This window comes from Schistocerca gregaria, chromosome 1 (genome assembly GCF_023897955.1).
Source record: "Schistocerca gregaria isolate iqSchGreg1 chromosome 1, iqSchGreg1.2, whole genome shotgun sequence".
NCBI lineage: Eukaryota > Metazoa > Arthropoda > Insecta > Orthoptera > Acrididae > Schistocerca > Schistocerca gregaria.
The window spans coordinates 829770991-829793619 of record NC_064920.1 but is presented as its reverse complement, the minus strand read 5'-3'; the positions used below and the strand labels follow the sequence as shown (position 1 = coordinate 829793619).

Below are 22629 nucleotides of genomic sequence, written 5' to 3'. Positions count from 1 at the left end.
GAGCTATATAGTTGTATGAAATATAGGGAAAAGTCATAGTCATAACAATATACAGTCCAACTACTGGGGAAATAGACATATTCATTAATCAGTTAGAAACATTGCTTAATATTCTTTTTACTTCATGATAAATGATGACAGCCAAAACAGTTGCAGGATAAAGATTTATTAAAATTCTTGACCAAGGCTTCATCGGCGAAGTACTGATGCTAAATGTGTTCACATCGACCCTGTGTCTACAATAATGTTGTATAACTGGAGATGATGCCTTAACTACTGATGATGGCTTTGGCACAATTGTTTTATTAATCTCCATTGCAGGATGCAATTTTAGGTATTTCACTTCTGATAAAGGTTTATTTATATATACTGAAACCTTGGTCAAGAATTTTAATAAATCTTTATCCTGCAACTGTTTTGGCTGTCATCATTTATCGTGAAGAATTTCAACAGTTGCTGTTTCAGCCATGTTTAAAATCTTGATTCTTCTTACTGAAAGAGCCACTATAGTTGTCTATGGGGGTTTCAACATAAATCTTATGAATGAAACTGGGCTAAAAAATCAATTCCTAAATATATTATGTAGTTTCAATCTGTTTTAACACTTAGACAAACCCACAAGAATAACATATAATACAGTCAGTCTTATAGTTAATATATTTTCAATTGTACAATCCACAGAATTAGAAGTAACAAATACTGATTTGGGATTATCAGTCCATAATACTCTTGTCCTCAAAATTCCTTCAATGCCACTGCAAGAAAAAAGTACACTTCACCTATAAAAGAAAATTTTCCACTGAAAAGTGTGTAGAATTTACAAGTATCCAAACTTGTGAGTCCTGGGCAGAAGTGCTGTACCTAACAAATAAAAACGATGCATATAACACTTTTCCTTCAATTTTCATGGGATATTTCGAAGTGCGCTTTCCAAAGAAGCTGTCAAGAATCACACCACATCACTATGCAAAGCCAAGTTCTTGAATCTCAGCTGGCAGCAAAACTTCTTGTGGAACTCTAAAGAGACTAAATTCAAAACTGAAGACACATACAGATCCACAGTTCATAGAATATGTTAAGAATCACAAGAGGTTATATCAAAAAGTAATTGCCAAAGCAAAATTTATGAGTATTGACAACTTAATAAGACAGTCTGATAACAAATCAAAAGCCATTTGGGGTACAGTGAAGACTGAAACAGGAATGAGATGCGAAGACCAGGATATCATTCTCAAAAACTCAGAAAAAGTCAATATAAAAAAACAAGATTTCCCAAATTACATCAACAATTATTTCATAAATGCAACAACCTCATTAATCTCAAAATTTACAAACTAAGAAAAACCTGAATTTCCAAAAACTGCTTGTAGCATGAGGATAGATCCAACATATGAACATGAAGTGTTGAAAGTAATAAAAAGATTGAAACCTAAAATATCAGCAGGAATTGATAAGGTGCCTGTTTATATCATAACACTGACAGATGCACAAATCACAAGGCCCTTGTCATACATGGCCAACTTATCATTTAGTGAAGGAGTGTTTCCAGAAAGGATGAAAATTTCAAAAGTGAAGCCATTATTCAAAGACGGCGACAAGAATAAGGTAGAAAACTGTCGGCCAATATCCCTCCTTCCAGCAATTTCCAAAAAAATCGAAAATTAATGAAACACAGAATCAAACAATATATAAATGACCATAAGTTACTAAATAGAACTCAGTATGGCTTCCAGGTATGCGCTACACTGAACAAATAATCAAAAATCTAGAAAAAGACAACAGCATAGTAGGAATAAATTTAGATATCTCCAAAGCATTTGACACTGTCAGTCATGACATTCTTTTAGAAAAACTAGAATCATTAGGTATTCATGGGACAGGGAAAAAGTGATTTGAATCATACCTACAAAACAGAACACAGATTGTAGAAATGATGTCAGATTACTCCAATCACAAATTAATTTAGTTTCAGATGCAAAAAAAGTGGAAATAGGAGTGCAGCAAGGCAGTATTCTAGGCCCCTTATTGTTCCTTGTCTATAAGGGACATTCAAAAAGAAATGAGCTGAAGGCATAATTACAGTAACCAGTCCCTGTGTGCTAGAAGTATTGATCCTGGCTGTTGAGAGACTTGTCCCACTGTGACACAAGGTGGTGAATGGCTGTCTCATAACATTCCTGGGGCTGCGTTGTTAACCAGTTCTACACATACAGCTGGACGTTGTTGTCTGAGGTGAATTGTTTGCCCCTCAGAGCGTCAATACTTCTAGCATACAGTTACTGGTTTCTATAATTATGTCTCTGGCTCATTTCTTTTTAAATGCCCTTTATACATAAATGACTTACTCACCTCAGATGGAGCAGCCAAAGCCATACTATTTGCAGATGACACTAGTGTGATAATAGGTGCACCAAAGCAAATGCTGCAAACAACTGCTGATCAAGTAATGAAAATGTCCACACTTGTTTCAATGCAAGCTGGTTGACATTGAATGAAAATAAAACAAATTATATGCAGTTTGGGAAAATACGTCAGAATGTAAATCTTTATCTGTTGTTGGGTGACAAGGCCACAGACAGAGTGGCATCAACAAAATTGTTGGGGATTCATGTAGATGGAAGTCTTAATTTTAATGACCATGTAATGAATCTTAACTCATTATGTTTTACTCTTAGAATTACTGCAAATCTCCGTAGTGCAGAGGGTGCCAGGATGGCATATTTTGGCTATTTTCTGTCTCTTGCAATATATGGAATAATATTTTGGGGTTCCACCACTTACCGTCTAAAACAAATCTTTCTGTTACAGAAGAGGTCTATCGAAATAATAACAGACAGGTGAACAAAATGAACACACACACAAAGGCATGTGAGGCATATTGGTACAAAACTCTACAACATACTGTCAGCCAACATCATAAGATAAAAACAGATTTAAAGTAAAATTTAAAGAATTTGTACTCGAACAATGTTTTTACTCAGTAAATGACCATTTAGGCCAATAAATAGTTCTGATAATGTTTATATTAAGGCAAAACTGAAAACACTGCCTTTCATCCCCAAAAGTTTCTGTTAATTGTGTATATCTGATGGACAGCTGCTGAGTGTGGTAAAATCTTAACTGAATTATTGAAGTGAATATAAGGGCTTCCTGTTTAGGGAAGAAAAAAGTAAAGCCTTAGTGAAAACAGACTATGCAGTTGCAATACTGTTAGTATACATGTATAAAAAGTTATATTATTGTGTCTTGTATGACCAAGTATTATTCTTTGTAGTTTTTTGTATAATTTTTTATGTATTATTCTTTCTACTACTTAATGTAAAATTTTGTATGTTCCTTTTGCACAAATCGTTTCCCACAAATTTACATGTACTTTTGGATGACATCATTACAATATTTATTGTGTATGGATGGATAAATAAATAAATCAATAAAAATGGCTCTTGAAGTTTCTTGTGTGTGAATGCGTTTTGGCCTATTAAATTTATTGTGAAAACCATATGAATAGACATGGGGGGTGGGAACAAAATATTGGTGATTATTCTGTAATGCACACTGGACTCACATTCGGGAGGACGATGGTTCAATCCCGCGTCTGGCCATCCTGATTTAGGTTTTCCGTGATTTCCCTAAATCACTTCAGGCAAATGCCGGGATGGTTCCTTCGAAAGGGCACGGCCGATTTCCTTCCCCATCCTTCCCTAATCCGAGCTTGTGCTCCGTCTCTAATGACCTCGTTGTCGACGGGACGTTAAACACTAATCTCCTCCTCCTCCTATTCTGTAATGCAGCAGATCCACTGTCAAATGTATTGGAAATAACTGGCCTTGGTGTAAAATATCCCATTCATACTTTGAGGTATTATTTATTAAGTAATGAAAAAAATGAGAAGTTTTGTTTATAATAAGATCTTGCAGCATTACAGATCTTCTCACATGCACCGTTGATAATGTTGGAAGGTTTAATGCTTACAGTGAAGTTTTCATTACATGAATAATGATACAATATTTTCATATATTGTAGGAAGAGGATAGATGACTGCGGAATGGATGTAATCATGAGTTATTATGAGATAATGTAATTATGATATGCTAGCTTTCTCTATGGAATATTACGATTATGTTGATGATAATGATAAAAATGATGATTATTCATTGTTAAAGGAGATTATGAAGATTTCTGTGAAGAATATGATGATGTTATGGTTAGAGATTAACTGTCATGAAACAAAGTGGAATTATATTAATGGAATCATATGGTAACCCATTTGTAATGAAGCATGAGTAATTTTGAAGATTAATTAAAATTATACCTGACAAAAAGATGAAATGAAATGCTATATTTATTATCTGTTGTTGTTGTGAAAGACAATGAATAAGAAATGCTTAATTTAGATAGATGAGTATTTTGAGTACAAGTAGATGTCATAGTGATTCTAAATTGAACAAATAATTAATCTGTGTACATTGAGATGTCATAATTACTATATACAGTGAATCCACCCTGAACATCTTCACTATAAGAGGCAAGGCTTCTAATAGAAGAGGCCATACCTGTGCAGTTTGAAACAACTGTATTTCCACGAACCTTTCCCTCTGAAATCAGTAAAATAATAAACTCACTGAAAAGTAAAAGCTCTTACGGAATTGATGGCATTTCCAGCAAGATACTTAAAGCTTGTTCCCCACAGATAAGTAGGATTCTCAGCCACGTATGTAATCCCTCTTTGGAGCAGGGTGTTTTCCCCGATAGACTGAAATAAGCCATTGTAAAACCATTGCATAAAAAGGGGGATACGTCGGATGTCAACAACTATCGCCCAATCTCTCTTCTGACAGCTCTATCAAAAATTTTTGAGAAAGTAATGTATTCAAGAGTAGCCTCCCATATATGTAAAAATAAAGTACTAACAAAATGTCAGTTTGATTTTCAGAAAGGCTTTTCAACAGAAAATGCTATATACGCTTTCACTGATCAAATGTTAAATGCTCTGAATAACCGGACATCACCCATTGGTATTTTTTGTGATCTCTCAAAGGCCTTTGACTGTGTAAATCATGGAATTCTTTTAGATAAGCTAAATCATTATGGTCTGAGGGGGGCAGTGCACAAATGGTTTAATTCATACTTAACTGGAAGAATGCAGAAAGTTGAAATAAGTGGTTCATGTAATGTTAATACAACAGCTGATTCCTCAGAATGGGGGGCTATCAAGCACAGGGTCCCACAGGGTTCGGTCTTAGGTCCTTTACTGTTCTTGATATACATTAATGACTTACCATTCCATATTGATGAGGATGCAAAGTTAGTTCTTTTTGCTGATGATACAAGTATAGTAATAACATCCAAAAACCAAGAACTAAGTGATGTAATTGTAAATGATGTTTTTCACAAAATTATTAAGTGGTTCTCAACAAACGGACTCTCTTTAAATTTTGATAAAACACAGTATGTACAGTTTCGTACAGTAAATGGCACAACTCCAGTAATAAATATAGACTTTGAACAGAAGTCTGTAGCTTAGGTAGAATTTTCAAAATTTTTAGGTGTGTCCATTGATGAGAGGTTAAACTGGAAGCAACACATTGATGGTATGCTGAAACGTCTGAGTTTGGCTACGTATGCTATTAGGGTTATTGCAAATTTTGGTGATAAGAATCTCAGTAAATTAGCTTACTATGCCTACTTTCATTCACTGCTTTCGTATGGTATCATATTCTGGGGTAATTCATCGTTGAGTAGAAAAGTATTCATTGCTCAAAAACGTGTAATCAGAGTAATTGCTGGAGCCCACCCACGGTCATCTTGCAGACATCTATTTAAGGATCTAGGGATCCTCACAGTAACCTCACAGTATATATATTCACTTATGAAATTTGTTGTTAATAATCCAGCCCAGTTCAAAAGTAATAGCAGTGTGCATAGCTATAACACCAGGAGAAAGGATGATCTTCACTATGCAGGGTTAAATCTGACTTTGGCACAGAAGGGGGTAAATTATGCTGCCACAAAAGTCTTTGGTCACCTACCAAACAGCATCAAAAGCCTGACAGATAGTCAACCAACATTTAAAAATAAATTAAAAGAATTTCTAGATGACAACTCCTTCTACTCATTGGCTGAATTTTTAGATATAAATTAAGGGAGAGAAAAAAACTAACTTAAGCATTAGTGTCATGCAATATTTTGTGTAATGTAATATCTTGTACAGACATCTTTCATTAACCTGACACGTTCCACATCATTATGAAGTGTCGTATTCATGATCTATGGAACAAGTATTAATCTAATCTAAACATAGTAAAAAAAACAGAGCTTGTAATGAAGTTATGATCTTCACAATGCAGGGTTAAATCTGACTTTGGCACAGAAAGGGGTAAATTATGCTGCCACAAAAGTCTTTGGGCACCTACCAAACAGCATCAAAAGCCTGACAGATAGCTAACTAACATTTAAAAATAAATTAAAAGAATTTCTTGATGACAACTCCTCCTACTCATTGGCTGAATTTTTAGTTATAAACTAAGCAAAAAAAAAAAAAAAAAAAAAAAAAAAACCCTTAATCGTTAGTGTCATGCAATATTTTGTGTAATGTAATTTCTTGTACAGACATCTTTTATTAACCTGACACGTTCCACATCATTACGAAGTGTCGTATTCATGATCTATGGAACAAGTATTAATCTAATCTAATCTAATGTAATCCAATCCAGGTAATGTAATGTCTTTGCTGCTATACTGGGAGGTTAATACAGTATTCATTATGTAACTTTATTATTGAAATAGTTATGTTTTACCTTTGCCGTATTTACATTGTTTCCTGTGTCTTTGTAGTTATATCAATTTCTTTCAATTTCAAATGACGTGTGTGTGTGTGTGTGTGTGTGTGTGTGTGTGTGTGTGTGTGTGTGTGTGTGTGTGTGTGTGTGCATATAAAATACTTTTGAACTCTTTAAATGACCTATATAGGTCCAGAAATCTGTCAAAAATCTACTTCAACCAAAATATGACTTAATTTCAGATGTAAATATCTACATCCTGAATTTTAACCATTAGTCTTAATACTAATTTTATGATGTTTCTTGTAGCAAGGGTCAAACAGACAAGCAGCTAGTATAAATGAGAGTATACAAAATGATGGACTATAATTCAAGAGATGATGGACTTAACTACAAATGATAGAAAGACTGAACTGAAGTAGTGAAAACTGTAACATTAACATTTGAAATGTGAGAGGGAATGGATCATAGAACAAGAAGGCTTACTGGACAGTTGACTGTCTTACATGTCTGATAGAAATTCATTGTGTTTGTCAAAAATAACTGATCAGATCCAAACTGCATCATAAATCAACAATTTTTTAAAAATTTAAATGATTTAGATTAACACCAGTGTGCCAGAATTAAATATTTCAATAACCAGAAAAATTGATTTTGAATAAATTTTTTTCATTTATATCTTCTTAAACATCAAATTTGAGGGACTTATTATAATGCAACTGATTAGTGGCACACTTTTATTTGCTAGTATACTGCATGATACATACATTAAATTGACATCACAGTTCTTGAATAATATAATGTTTCGCTTTTATTTGTGTTTATACAGATATTGGCATATCTGCTTATGTACTAATCTGAAAGAGCTATTTTCTAGGCAAACATAGTTATCAGACACACTTTGAACTTTTTTGAAAAACCTATTATGTTTATCATTATATTACTGTGGATAGGCCATCTGAGAACCAAGTTCCAATTTCAGTTCTTTGTTCTTTCCTTTTCTTCCATCTGCCCACTACGTTTCTTCTTTCTGTCTTGAGACCCTTTTGAACCAATCTCTATAGTTACCCTGCCTTGGAATCCTTCCACTTTCAATACTTTTTCCTAAAAGGCTTCTCTGTTGTGTGTATCTTCTATTTTTATATTGTTTCTTTCTAAATGCTATTCTACTTCATTGACCCAGCCTGTTGTGAAAATCTTATTAGTTAATCAACTGTCTTGCATTCAAAATAAATGTCCAAAGAACATGAGTCTTCTTTTTCTCACTATGTCTGAAATATTTTGGTTTATTTCAGCATTACTTTGTAATTTCCATTTACTAGTATTATTGTTATTATTATTATTATTATTATTCATAATTAATTTGTCATTAATAATGACTTTAAAAAAATTAAATCAAATTACTAAACTATAAATGAAAAACATACAAAGATAAGTTTACCATATCCATCAATATTATTTTAGAGTAATCTCTTTGTACAAGTCATACAACTTAGTCTGCTTTATATATATATACTGACAAATTTGATAAGATCATGTTATTGATTTTGGTAACATGCCATCGTTGATAAACTACAAGGCCGAAACATTGCAGATTATGGGATCTATCTAATTTCTAGCTAAACTGTCAGTAGTAAAGTTGGAATGGAGTGGCTACAATATGTCCAGTGCACAAACATATGGCTTATGTTATCAGCACTGTGTACATTAACAAAAATAGGCTAGTGTATTATCAGTTTAAGTGTTCAGGACCATACCTCAGTATACTAATAAAGGTGGTGGTGGTTAGTGTTTAACGTCCCGTCGACAACGAGGTCATTAGGGACGGAGCGCAAGCTCGGGTTAGGGAAGGATTGGGAAGGAAATCGGCCGTGCCCTTTCAAAGGAACCATCTCGGCATTTGCCTGAAACGATTTAGGGAAATCACGGAAAACCTAAATCAGGATGGCCGGAGACGGGATTGAGCCGTCGTCCTCCCGAATGCGAGTCCAGTGTGCTAACCACTGCGCCACCTCGCTCGGTTACTAATAAAGTCACCTCCCCATCGCTCAAAATTTTGTCATTGAACTGGGCATGCCATTGATAGCAGGTAAATCAGTGGTACTGTAATTATAATTATAAATATAACATTTAGCAAACATTTTATTTTTTGTGCCCTTCAGTTAGTTTACAATTGGGTATTAAGTGTGCACATTTACACATGCAAACATTTTGAGCAGATAGTGCTTTGTGTAGTCACTGGCAATAGCAGTTGTGAATCTGGTATACTGCTTAATTTCACCTACGTATCTTTACAGTATTACACACATATTGCTACACGCCCTCTAAAATGAGCCAAGCTGATGTCTGTTTTTAATTTACGGCAATGAGTATGGTATGTGATCCGCTACTGTCAAATCTTGTGATCTCATCTTGAATGGAAGGCATAAAATTATTAATTTTGAAAGAGAAGTTAACAGAAGATAGTGAGATATTTTCTCTTTCCATACCACAGGATTTACATACACAATACATTTCTACTGAAAAAGTCCTGTAAGAGAATAAAAATATACTAGGAAGTATTAAATTTTCAAAATATTAAGAAGTACCGTAAAAGGCTAGCAGGGGCTAAGAAGTCATTTTCTTCAGTAAGAATTCTACGAGACTGAACACAATAAGCTATGTGCATGTAAGAGCTTATCTCTTTGGGTCAATGCTTGTGTAAATGCTTTGGAAGCACCATGAGTGAGTCCTGCGACCAGTGGAGACTAGTAATGACCATCTACTGGTCACCTCTCGAACAGAATATGCCTAGACATGACTGACTGGCACTGGAAAATGCCTCAACTGAAAGCATTTGCATGATCATGGCTGGTCCCACTCAATTACTTGAATGAACCTTTAGCTGTTGTGTGCTTGGGACTGAAACATTTGTTGAATAGTTATGATACTTATATCCAAAGTACATTGTGAGCTTGTATTCATAGTAATTAATTAAAACTGATGTAATTCACTGAAAAAGGATGCTCAGCATTTCATTTATAATGAAACTTTGCACCACTTTGAAATCTTATCAAGATCTGACTGAATGTTTATGCACTTCTTTCAGAAAGTACTTCATTATAGATGACTGCATCATCTGCAAAAAGACTGAGGTTACTGTTAATATTGTCTGCAATGTCATTAATGTACAACATGAAGTTACTTCTAGATCTCATGATGACTCTCCATACAAGACAACATGCTGTGTCCTTTCTGCCAAAACTCCTCTATCCACTCGTAAATTTCACTTTATACTCCATATGATTAAACTTTTGTCTATAAACAGAGGTGTGGAACTGACTCAAATGATCTTCAAAAATCAAGAAATACAGAATGTACCTGACTGTCATGTGAGAAAAGTACGAGCTGTGTTTAAGATGATTGACATTTTTGGAATCCAAACTAGCATGGAGGAGTTCAGTATGATGATGATACCTCATTAAGTTTGAGCTCATAATATGTTCTGACTTTTTCAACAAAGCAATGTCAAAGATATTTTACAGTATTTTGTGGATCGCTACTACTACCCTTCTTGTAGACAGGTGTGACCTGACTGCAAATTTGTAAGTCAATTTGGTAAGTTGACCCATTGTGCTGCCAGTCATGAAGAGCATTCCAATTTCCAAAAGGATAATGGTAACCTATATACAGCTATTGTAACTCAGTTCTCTTTACATAGTGTTGACATACTGCATTGGGCCGTTCGATCACTAGATCTATCTCCAGTCAAGCACATATGGGACATAATCGGCCAACAAATCCAGGTTCATGCACAACCATTATTAACTGAACATTTATTGACCAATCAAGTGCAACAGACATGGAACTTCATCCCACAAACTGACATCCAACACTTCTACAGCACAATGCACATACATTTGCATGGTTACTTCTGTTACTAACATACTAGCATTTCACATGTGCAATGACTTATCTCATGCTTACATTAGCCTGTGATCTTACAATGTTAATCACTTACATATATTACCAAGACAAATGTATTCCTAAAATTTTATTGCTTGAGATTAATTATTTTTTGGTGTTGATTTTTTTTTTTTTTTTTTTTTTTTTTTTTTTTTTTTTTTTTTTTTTTTTTTTTTGTTAGTATATATCTTGATAGGCCCGAACACACACTTTAATTGATGTTCACACAATGTTAAATAATAACCTTCATTCCTGTGACTCCTCAATTATCTCTTTTTAATACTTTAATATTTGACAGTCCATACAAAATTTCTTCTGAACTGCTCTGGATGCTTTAGGACATTGCCCAAAGACTTCATTCATTATTCCATGTGGTCACAGGATTGCGACCAGATGATGTTGACATCTTCCCATGATATTTCGCATGAGAACCAACCAGCCATCTTCAGGTGTCTGTTTCAATACTGATCTGATGATGGCTGAAAGTTTATTACCCAAAATATCATGACAAGATGTCGACATGATCTGGCTGCAATCCTGAAACCTTATGGAATACTCGTAACTCTGGAAACACTTCATATGTTTTTCCTAGCAGCTCTCCTTTTTTTTTTTTTTTTTTTTTTTAAACATCGATTAATTCTGAATGCTCTTCTCAAGCACAGCATGTCAAATGCTTCTAGCTTCGTCTTTTTCCATTTTTCCATAGACCACCACGTTTCTTTTGCATACAGTACTAAGTTTTAGGCTCACAGTTTCTGGGACCTCAGAATCAATCTGTCAGAATAAATTCCTTTGTAGAAGCGTGCTTTCTTCTCCTGCACCATACTGATTAAGCTATCTTCCTGACTTTTGTAATTTCTACTACCCAGCTTCGTAATATTTCTTCTTCTCCTTCAACCACCACACCACACCACCACCACTGCCACCACCACCACCACCACAACTACTACTAGTAATGTTCCTTTCCCAGTTATGATGTTTAGCACATCATTAACTTGTATTACTTTACCAAGTTCAGTTTTGCTTTATTCTTGTACTTGTGATAACTAGATTGCGCATTCCATCCAACAGTTTTAAGTCTCCCTTATTAGGCTTAGGAGAGCTATGTCATCTGCACACCTTATCATTGGAACTTGCTCCCTTTGTGTTTCATTCAGCAACTCTCTATCTACAACCCTATGTTTTCTTTTACACCTGTTATCCAGTAGTCTCTGTCTATTCAGAAGTTTGTTTACAATGACTATATACCATGAACTATTCTACTGGGTGCATATCTGTCCAGTACATGGTCAACTCTTGTTTTAAACTTAAGGCATAGTGCCCGTATGTGCTCCTGCCCTGTACTGAAAGTTTCAAGTTCCTCAATGAGATAAAATATTACCGATTTTTTTATATATACCTTTTTCCTTGGTTTAGTTGTCCTTCATACTTCGATAATTATGCATTATGGATATTGATACAAGTTTTGGTGTGGACATCCTCAAATAGATCAAGTCATTTGTTGCCATTAGATCCAATATATATGCATAATGAGTGGGGTTCCTAACTATCTGTTCCAGAAAGTTTTCGGAGAAGGCATTTAGTAATGTTTCATAGAATGTCTTATCATGCTTGCCACTAACAAAGCTATAAATTTTCTGATTGACTGTTGGGTGATTAAAATCTGTACTTATGATTACAATAAGATTGGGGAACTTACATACAGGTGAACAGAAGTTTTGTCTAAAGTTTTCATTTACATGAGGGGGCGAGGCTGGAAGTCAATAGAAGGATCCAGTTACCATTTTATGCCCACCCCTGATACTGAGTCTTGCCCAAACAGTCTCAAATACAGTTTCAGTTTTTATCTTGGTGGGTTTTACAGGGTGTATTTGGGGACAATGAAAAAAAATATTTATGGATTATTCCCGGATATCCCGTTTAAAAAATATGCTTTTTCCCATGCAAAAATACACTTCTTCTGTGCTAAGTGCCAGTAGGTTTTCTATAGATTTTCCCTCGGAACTGTAAAACTTATCAATCCTTTGAATGGTCAACGTTTTATACACTCGCATAGAACTTGCCAGAAAAAAAGTAATGACGGGGGCGAGAAGTTTTGGAAAGACATTTGATTTGCAGCATATTTTTGTATTTGTTGTTGTTGTGGTCTTTAGTCCTAAGACTGGTTTGATGCAGCTCTCCATGCTACTCTATCCTGTGCAAGCTTCTTCATCTCCCAGTACTTGCTGCAACCTACATCCTTCTGAATCTGCTTAGTGTATTCATCTCTTGGTCTCCCTCTACAATTTTTACCCTCCACGCTGCCCTCCAATGCTAAATTTGTGATCCCTTGATGCCTCAAAACATGTCCTAGCAACTGGTCCCTTCTTTTTGTCAAGTTGTGCCACAAACTCCTCCCCAATTCTATTCAATACCTCCTCATTAGTTATGTGATCTACCCATCTAATCTTCAGCATTCTTCTGTAGCACCACATTTCGAAAGCTTCTATTCTCTTCTTGTCCAAACTAGTTATTGTCCATGTTTCACTTCCATACATGGCTACACTCCATACAAATACTTTCAGAAACGACTACCTGACACTTAAATCTATACTCGATGTTAACAAATTTCTCTTCTTCAGAAATGCTTTCCTTGCCATTGCCAGTCTACATTTTATATCCTCTCTACTTCGACCATGATCAGTTATTTTACTCCCTAAATAGCAAAACTCCTTTACTACTTTAAGTGTCTCATTTCCTAATCTAATTCCCCCAGCATCACCCGATTTAATTTGACTACATTCCATTATCTTCGTTTTGCTTTTGTTGATATTCATCTCATATCCTCCTTTTAAGACACTGTCCATTTCGTTCAACTGCTCTTCCAAGTCCTTTGCTGTCTCTGACAGAATTACAATGTCATCGGCGAACCTCAAAGTTTTTATTTCTTCTTCGTGAATTTTAATACCTACTCCAAATTTTTCTTTTGTTTCCTTTACTGCTTGCTCAATATACAGATTGAATAACATCGGGGAGAGGCTACAACCCTGTCTCACTCCCTTCCCAACCACTGCTTCCCTTTCATGTCCCTCGACTCTTATAACTGACATCTGGTCTCTGTACAAATTGTAAATAGCCTTACGCTCCCTGTATTTTACCCCTGCCACCTTTAGAATTTGGAAGAGAGTATTCCAGTCAACACTGTCAAAAGCTTTCTCTAAGTCTTCAAATGCTATAAACGTAGGTTTGCCTTTTCTTAATCTTTCTTCTAAGATAAGTCGTAAGGTTAGTATTGCCTCACGTGTTCCAACATTTCTGCGGAATCCAAACTGATCTTCCGCAAGGTCCGCTTCTACCAGTTTTTCCATTCGTCTGTAAAGAATTTGTGTTAGTATTTTGCAGCTGTGACTTATTAAACTGATAGTTCGGTAATTTTCACTTCTGTCAACACCTCTTTCTTTGGGATTGGAATTATTATATTCTTCTTGAAGTCTGAGGGTATTTTGCCTGTCTCATAAATCTTGCTCACCAGATGGTAGAGTTTTGTCATGACTGGCTCTCCCAAGGCCGTCAGTAGTTCTAATGGAATGTTGTCTACTCCCGGGGCCTTGTTTCGACTCAGGTCTTTCAGTGCTCTGTCAAACTCTTCCCGCAGTATTGTATCTCCCATTTCATCTTCATCTGCATCCTCTTCCATTTCCAGTACATCACCCTTGTATAAACCTTCTATATACTCCTTCCACCTTTCTGGCTTCCCTTCTTTGCTTAGAACTGGGTTTCCATCTGAGCTCTTGATATTCATACAAGTGGCTCTCTTTTCTCCAAAGGTCTCTTTAATTTTCCTGTAGGCAGTATATATCTTACCCCTAGTGAGATAAGCCTCTACATCCTTACATTTGTCCTCTAGCCATCCCTGCTTAGCCATTTTGCACTTCCTGTCGATCTCATTTTTGAGACGTTTGTATTCCTTTTTGCCTGCTTCATGTACTGCATTTTTATATTTTCTCCTTTCATCAATTAAATTCAATATTTCTTCTGTTACCCACGGATTTCTATTAGCCCTCGTCTTTTTACCTACTTTATCTTCTGCTGCCTTCACTACTTCATCCGTCAGAGCTACCAATTCTTCTTCTACTGTATTTCTTTCCTCCATTCCTGTCAATTGTTCCCTTATGCTCTCCCTGAAACTCTCTACAACCTCTGGTTCTTTCAGTTTATACAGGTCCCATCTCCTTAAATTAGCACCTTTTTGTTGTTTCTTCAGTTTTAATCTACAGTTCATAACCAATAGATTGTGGTCAGAGTCCACATCTGCCCCTGGAAATGTCTTACAATTTAAAACCTGATTCCTAAATCTCTGTCTTACCATTATATAATCTATCTTATACCTTTTTGTATTACGAAAGTATAAATTTGAACTGAACCAAACACAGTTTCCAGAGCATTGAAACCGAGCTTGCGATGTCCTTTTGTAAGCCAATCATATCTCATGCCACGTGATCTGGCCAGCCGATGACAGGAGATATTCAGAGCATAGTACACGTGTTATCATCAGCCAATAGCAAGATCACTGGTACATAGTGCAAACAGACAAAGAGGAAAAGTTAACAGTTTACATTAATATACACAGTATAACTAAAAGAAAAGCTAGGCTTTCACATATAATATTGGTTTCTAAGATTAACGAGCTGCAACAGAAGCTAAGCTTTCACATGTAATATTGATCTTTTTTGCATGTGTTATAATTTAAGAAACTTCAAATATATGTGCCAGTAAATTTAAAATTATGACTTAAATTCTGGTCTCGAAATTCTTGTAAGTAGCTGGTCCTCAAAGTGTTCAGTTTTAAACACTCTGTGATTTAGAAATTCATCCCACTTTCTCACATGTAACATAATTCAACTTGCATAAAAAGAAATTTACTTTGAAAGTAACGCTTTTCGAACCATCTTTTGCAATACTATCTGGTGGCTGCTAGAAATTGGTTCGATTTACCAGTTGCCAGAGAGCACCAGTAAACAGGCATTACTTCACATATGTAGCTGAAGTGGTGTAGGGAGCCCGCATGTTCGTATGTATAAAGCACTAAGAGAGCTTACATAAAACCATAAAAGAAACAGGGCATCAGAGGATACTCCCAAGAACATCGGGATTTCATAAACCATACTAAAATGCATAATTTGGCTTGAAGTGCACACTGGTCTTTTCCAGATTCACAATGAAGTAGGTACCATCTGATATTAAGTTTTTCAGTGTGGTTTTTGGGATGTAAATTTTCTTGGAGTATCAGTACTGTACAATCTCATTTTTGGTTCTTTATTGTGGCATAATGCCACACATGGCAGAAGATGATAATGTGCACTTGAAATTCAGCAAACAGTTGGAACTGGCCAGTACTGTGGAATGGAAAACTTCATTTCAAATAAACTGATTGCCTCAGCGGAAAGATTAACGAAGCCAAATTTCTTTAGCAAACTTGCAAAAATAAGTTCATTGTTATGCAAGGCTGCTAATAACTTGGAAATAAAATAAAATCAGAAAACTGAAACTAATAATATAGTTTTGCCTTCCATAACTATGTGAATGTATTTTAATTCATTTGACAGCTCCCGAAAACAGAAATCCGTTTTGTTTTCATTTGAATCTGTAAACAAAGAGAGGCAGCGAAATCACTCAATGCAGACACGGGTCACGTGGAAACTAACGCCCTCCCCACTACAACTCTGCGCATGCGCGAATCTGGCAGCTAGGACGTGCTAGAAAAATGTTTTTCTTTAGCATCTGGCTGTTTGCTGCTACTGCCGATACAGCTAACAGCCACACTTTAAGTAGCGGGAAGCGAGAGAAGATACTGATCATATGCGAGTCAACTGCGCATGCGCATGATCCCGCTGGCAACTGGTCAAACAGTTGTGACGTCACGCTCATAGAAAGCAGTTTATTGTTATGAAGAATTACATAGTCTTCGCCCTGTGGCCTTTGACATATTTCTGCTATTTGTACACGCTTGGGCATGCTTAATGTTTTGTTGTTGTAAACTGCGCATTTCCTCTGCCACTAAAGTTTTATTTTTTTCCCTCTCATTTATATTTTATCCTGGAGTATCATTCTCCAGTAGCAGGATATAGTAACATTCTTCACTACAGAATCAATTCTTACCAGTCAAAATTACAAAAATTTAACTGAAAGCTAAAACAATGAAAAATTCTCAGAATTCCAAAAAATTCCTAGGTATTTTCCCAGATGAAAAAATTCCTGGATTTTCCCTGGATTTCCCAGTTGTCCAGGGTCGTATAAACCCTGGTTTTAGTTTCTTGTCTACAGTGACAAATCACCACTTCTATTCCCCATTAGCTTATCCTTTTAACATACAATTAAATTTTCCCCAAATATCTCACTCCTATCACAGTCCTAGATATTTCTTTTCAATGCAGAAATATCATACCTCAAGGAGTGCTATGCTAATTAGAAAGATCAATTATTCATGAAGAGCAGAAAAAGATGAGCAGAGAAACAACTATTAAAATTTTTTGAGATAGTTTTACCAATAAGCACATAACTGTTTCTCCTTTATGTTCTCAAGATATTGAGAATTATTTCAGCAAATCACACCAGTATTTCAGTGAGGTTTGCTGAACATTATTAAATCTGCTTACTTTTGCGCTTATACAGCAGAGAATATTAGAAGGTACAGCTCAATCTGTAGTTGATCTTAAATTTTTTGTCACTTATTGCTTCTTTCACCCTATCAATGGCTTGTTAATGGTAAAAAGACAAGTTGCTACAGAAATTGCAGTCTACAGGAATCTATATATCCCTCTGATACAAGAAGGTGGTAAGGCAATGACACACTGTCTGCAACAGAACAATTATAAGCAAAGCACTGCAGAATTCAAATCATCCTTTGGTTCATGTACAGCTGTGCTACTAACTTACAAGTTGAATATGTGTACTTGGAATACTATCACCAAAAATCTAAACTGCTTTGGAAATAAAAACTTTTTCTTACCAACCACTAAAATATTGCAGTAATTTACCTCATATTCTGTAGGATAATATCCTATGGCTCTCATGAAGTTGGGCAGCTCACACAGTGGTATATGATCAGAGATCTTGTGCAATATGGGCAATTTATCACCCTGATGCAATAGTTGTGCATAGTAGAAAAAGTCTTCCATTTGCCTCATTAGCCAGCCTCCTTTGCCACCTTCCATCAGTGAATAGTATGGCATCATATCTTCTCCACCGATATGAACCATAGCATCAGCAGCTCTGGAGGAATCATAAACATTCTTAATCTTCTGAGGATAAACAATTCAAATAACAGTGTCATATTAAAAATGCCATTTTTAGGCAGCTTCGTGATTAGTTTCTTGTGACTATCCTTAAATGTCTAATCAGTATTTATTGTTTTAAATGCTGAAGCGTGATACATTGTTTTTGATTTATGTCATAATTGAAATTAATTCTCTTTACTCCTGCACAGAATTATTGAAAGGCAAACATCCTACTGGTAACAGAAAATGAATTATAATTCTCCTATAGATTAAAAATTAAAATTGTTATGACTATGGAAAATCCAGGTAAATAAGAAATGAAAAAGAGGAGACAGATCTGGAACTTGTTCTATCTCCAGAGCTTTTGCTATTTTTCTAATATTACATTACATTACATTTTTATTGGTCGTTTTGATCATTTGTTGTACAAGGTATACAATATGATATTGGACAAGTCATTGTGATTTACGGTACACGTTTTTAAATCATACAAGAATACTTACATTGATTTAGGCTTAATATTATCACAACTGAAGGTTCAGCTTCCATACAATATATTTATCCTTGGTAATAAATTTTTATGTTTTGAGATATTCATCTAACATTTTTGCAATAAATATTTATGGACATCAGTTTTAAATTTTGACGTGTCTTTTATTATTTTAATGTTTGTAGGTAGCTTATTTTATAGTCTGTTTCCTGTTTGCAGTGATCCATTCTGTTTTAGTGTTGTGTGTGCATGTTGAACATGTACATCCTGCTTTCTCCTTGTGTTATAAAGGTGGATACTCTGGTTGGTTGACACAAGATTGTTGCTATTTTCTAAGAGTTTCCTTACAAATATGATTACTTGTAAAATGTACAGACATGGGAGTGGAATGATATGTAGTTTCTTGAATAAGGGCTTCTTGATGCAGTGTTTTCTATTGCTCTTACAATTCTCTTTTGGTATATAAAACAACTCTTGGTAGCAGATGTGTTTCCCCAAAAGATTATGCCATATCACAGTAAGGATTCTGCCTGGGTGAAGTATACAGCTTTTAGTGTCTCTTTCGATGTGCAATCAGAAAGAATTTTGATAGTATAGCAAATGGTATTTAATTTATTTGTAATGTATTTTTTTATGTTGGACCCATCTTAGATCTTCTTGGATCCATGTCCCAAGAATTTTTGTAGAACTTACATTTTCTAGGGTTCTAGTGAACAACTCCATGTCTGGTGCTGGTGGACATTTATTTTGCACTGTAACTGTTTTTTCTGTGTTTATTACTATGTTGTTACCAGAAAAACAGTCTGTAATGTGGGTGGTACAATTTTTAATCTCATGTAGTAATTCTTCTTTGGTCCTTCCTTTTATCATCACATTTGTGTCATCCACAAATTTTATGTAATTATGGCATGGGCTAGACGGTTCCAAGTCATTCACAAAGAGTAGGAACAGAACTGGTCCTAGAATGGAGCCTTGTGGTACACCATACTTGATGCTCTACTTTTCTGAGCAGTGGGACTTCATCTTGTTCCCTTCTTGGATGTAAGCTCAACTATTTGCTCTCTGTTTTGCAGATATAACTTTACCCATTCATGGGCCGGGCCCCTAATACCTACAGATTCAAGTTTCTGAAGCAAGATGATGCGCGGAATCCATGTTGACTATTTGAGAAATAATAATTTTTTCTGTGGAACTGATTAGTCTTTTATAATAGATTTCTTTAATTATCTTGAAAAAAGCAGATAATAGTGAGATTGGCCTGTAGTTTGATACTTCTGTTTTTATCCCTTTCTTGAACAGGGGTTTTACTTTTGCTATCTTCAATTTTTCCAGGAACACCCCTTCTGATAGAGACCAGTTACAGATGTTGACAAGTGGCCTGGCTATGAAGGGAGGACATTTCTTCAAGATAAAGTCAGGGATATTGTCAGTACCAAAAGAGAACTTGGGCTTCAGTTCTTTGATTATATTAAGTATTTCCTTTTCATTGGTGGGGTATAGAAAAATAGATTTGTTATTTATAGTACATCTGGATTGATTTATAGGAGCACACTGTAAATTTTGATTTATAAGATGTTCAGCTATCTGTGTAAAGTAGGAATTAAATTTATTTGCAATTTCTGTAGGTTGAGTTATCACAGTTGAGTTCTCCATATAATTTGAAACATTCTGTCATAGTCTCACATATACCAAACACAAATCTCAACAGCTGCTGCTTATGGATTGTTTTTGAACAGTTGCTGGGATATAATAGGTTATGAGTTGAGGAATGAATTGGAGCAGCTAGGAATGTGTAAAATACATGGGGCAGTGGAAGGGCAGCAAATATTGGAAGACAATAGAGGAAAGGTCTTGTGGCTCTTGGCAATAATAGAATATGTAGATTAGTGCTGATAACAATCACACAACTTTGATGTGTAGAGAGAAAGGGGTGGGAGGAGTGCAGGAGGCATGGAAGCAGAAAGGCAGTGAGGAATGAGAAAATGACAGAAGATGGGTTTGCTCAGAATATGTCTACAAACCACTACAGTGTTTTAATTGTTATGTTGTTATTGTTATGAAAGCTAACCAGTTGTCCTGTAGCAACAAAATTATATTAAGGTTAATTATCAGACATTCTAATTTGCAGCTACCTAACAACTGGTGGGCAAGCAAACAACCATTTGATAGATTTAGTGGCTTGACTTCCAGTTAATTAGGACAAGGATGTGGCTTGATACTGATTTAGATCTATATTTAGCTCTACTGGGAAAAAAAAAGAAAAAGAAAGGAAGAAACAAAAAGAAGAAGAAGAAGAAATAAACTATATTTCATGGAATGGTGGCCCTACTGAGGCTAATATTCTCAAAAGTTATACATGATTTAATCTGGCAATGCATTCAAAGGAACTGGGCCCTATACAGGTCACATTTTATTTGTACCAGTGACATTGTTCAGAACACTAATTCATGGATGTAAATTATTTCTCCACATTTAAACATTTCACTCTGTCCACTAAATAACTGACTCATAAAAACAAAGATACAAATTTTCATTTTAATACACAACTTAAAAAAAAGACATTTCCAGAAATGCAAACTGTTGCACTGAAGTGATTATGTTAAAACTATTTGCCCACCATGTTATTACAAGCTGACATTAGTGACTCAATCAGAATCAGAATTTTATCGTCTCTTAACATACAAGTTAAATAACTGATTTTATGTACACGGGACTTGTCAGCTTATAACTATGATAAATTATACATGGAATACAATATTTTTATATAATCGCAATAAAATCTGAATATTATTTATTATTATTGTTTTTATCCTGCTCAGATGGTCAGATCATTAAAAAATGCCACAGAGTGATAACATTTCTGCACCAGGGTGCTATACTATTCTGTTTTTACTGCCTCAATTTGGACCTTTCTAAAATTTGTTTCTCTTGGTTTATTGTATACTTTCATTTCAATATATTGTGGAGTCTGTGCAAAAAGATTAAGTTTGTGTGTAGGTAGCATGAAGCTTTCCATGTTTCTAGTTTCATAACTATGCTGGAAATTATTTGACAAAAAGTGTTTAGGGTAATTACTTGTGAAAAGAACTATTTCATACAGATAGTATGAGGGAATGTTTAGTATCTTAAGATCTCTTAATACTGTCTGTGAAGATTCTCTTGGCTTTGCACTGCATATGTATCTGATAATTTTTTTCTGCAAAGTTAATATTTTTGTCATGTTGCTAGCATTCCCCTAGAAGACAATACTGTATCTCACTACTCAAAAGGAACTGTGGTATACTACTTTTTTGTGTCTGTACAAGTGACATTGGCTAAGATTGTCATAGCAAACACCAGGCTGTTTAGTTAATTTTTTAGATAATCTATGTGTGAGGACTATAATAGGTTTCTGTCCAATTGCATTCCCGAGAATTTAACATGTTCTGCTTTATTTAGCTCCTGGTATCTGTGCATAATGTGAATATCATTTATTTGAGACTGTTTTGTCTTAAATTTCATCAGCTGTGTTTTTTTAAATATTCAGCTTTAGGCCATTTAGATGGAACCAAACATCTAGGTTTTCTAGAGTTTCTATGACATTTTCAGGAATTTCTTCTGTGTTTTTATTTTCTACCAGTACTGATGTGTCATCTGCAAATAAAAATTAATGATATTTTATATTTATGGGTAAGTCATTTCACAAAAAATAAAGAGGATTGGGCAAAGAATTGAGCCTTGTGGTACCCCACTCCAAGGAGTATTTCTTTTTGTTTGATGTTATGACAACCCTTTGCTTTCTCTCCATTAGATATGACTTACCCATAATTCCTATTATTTCATTTTATATAATAGTAAGGAGTGATTCACATAGTCGAAAGCTTTGGACAAGTCACAGAAGATTCCTGCAGCTTTTTGTGACTTGTCCAAATTGGTACTAACTTTACTCACAAATTCATTGATTGCATGAATTGTACTTTTGCCTTTCTGGAATACAAATTGATTTTTTGAGATTATATTCCATTTTTAGCAGAAATTTTTAATCTGAATTGCAACAATCATTTCAAATATCATAGTAAACACAGGAAGAAGGGAAATTGGATGGTAATTTCCCATATGATCTTTGGAGCCTTTCTTAAATACTGGTTTGACTACTGCATAGTTTAGAAATTCTGGAAAG

The 22629-nt window shown here is 35.0% G+C and overlaps 1 protein-coding gene across 1 annotated transcript in view; it reads right to left on the bottom strand.

Annotated features, from left to right (window-relative positions):
* LOC126271938 (cilia- and flagella-associated protein 251-like) overlaps positions 1-22629 on the bottom strand; it is a 681069-nt gene that overhangs the window by 151020 nt on the left and 507420 nt on the right. Inside the window, exon 19 of the mRNA XM_049974362.1 lies at positions 17741-17975. Within this exon, the coding sequence (XP_049830319.1) occupies positions 17741-17975 (235 nt within the window). The remainder of the gene's footprint in view (positions 1-17740; positions 17976-22629) is intronic.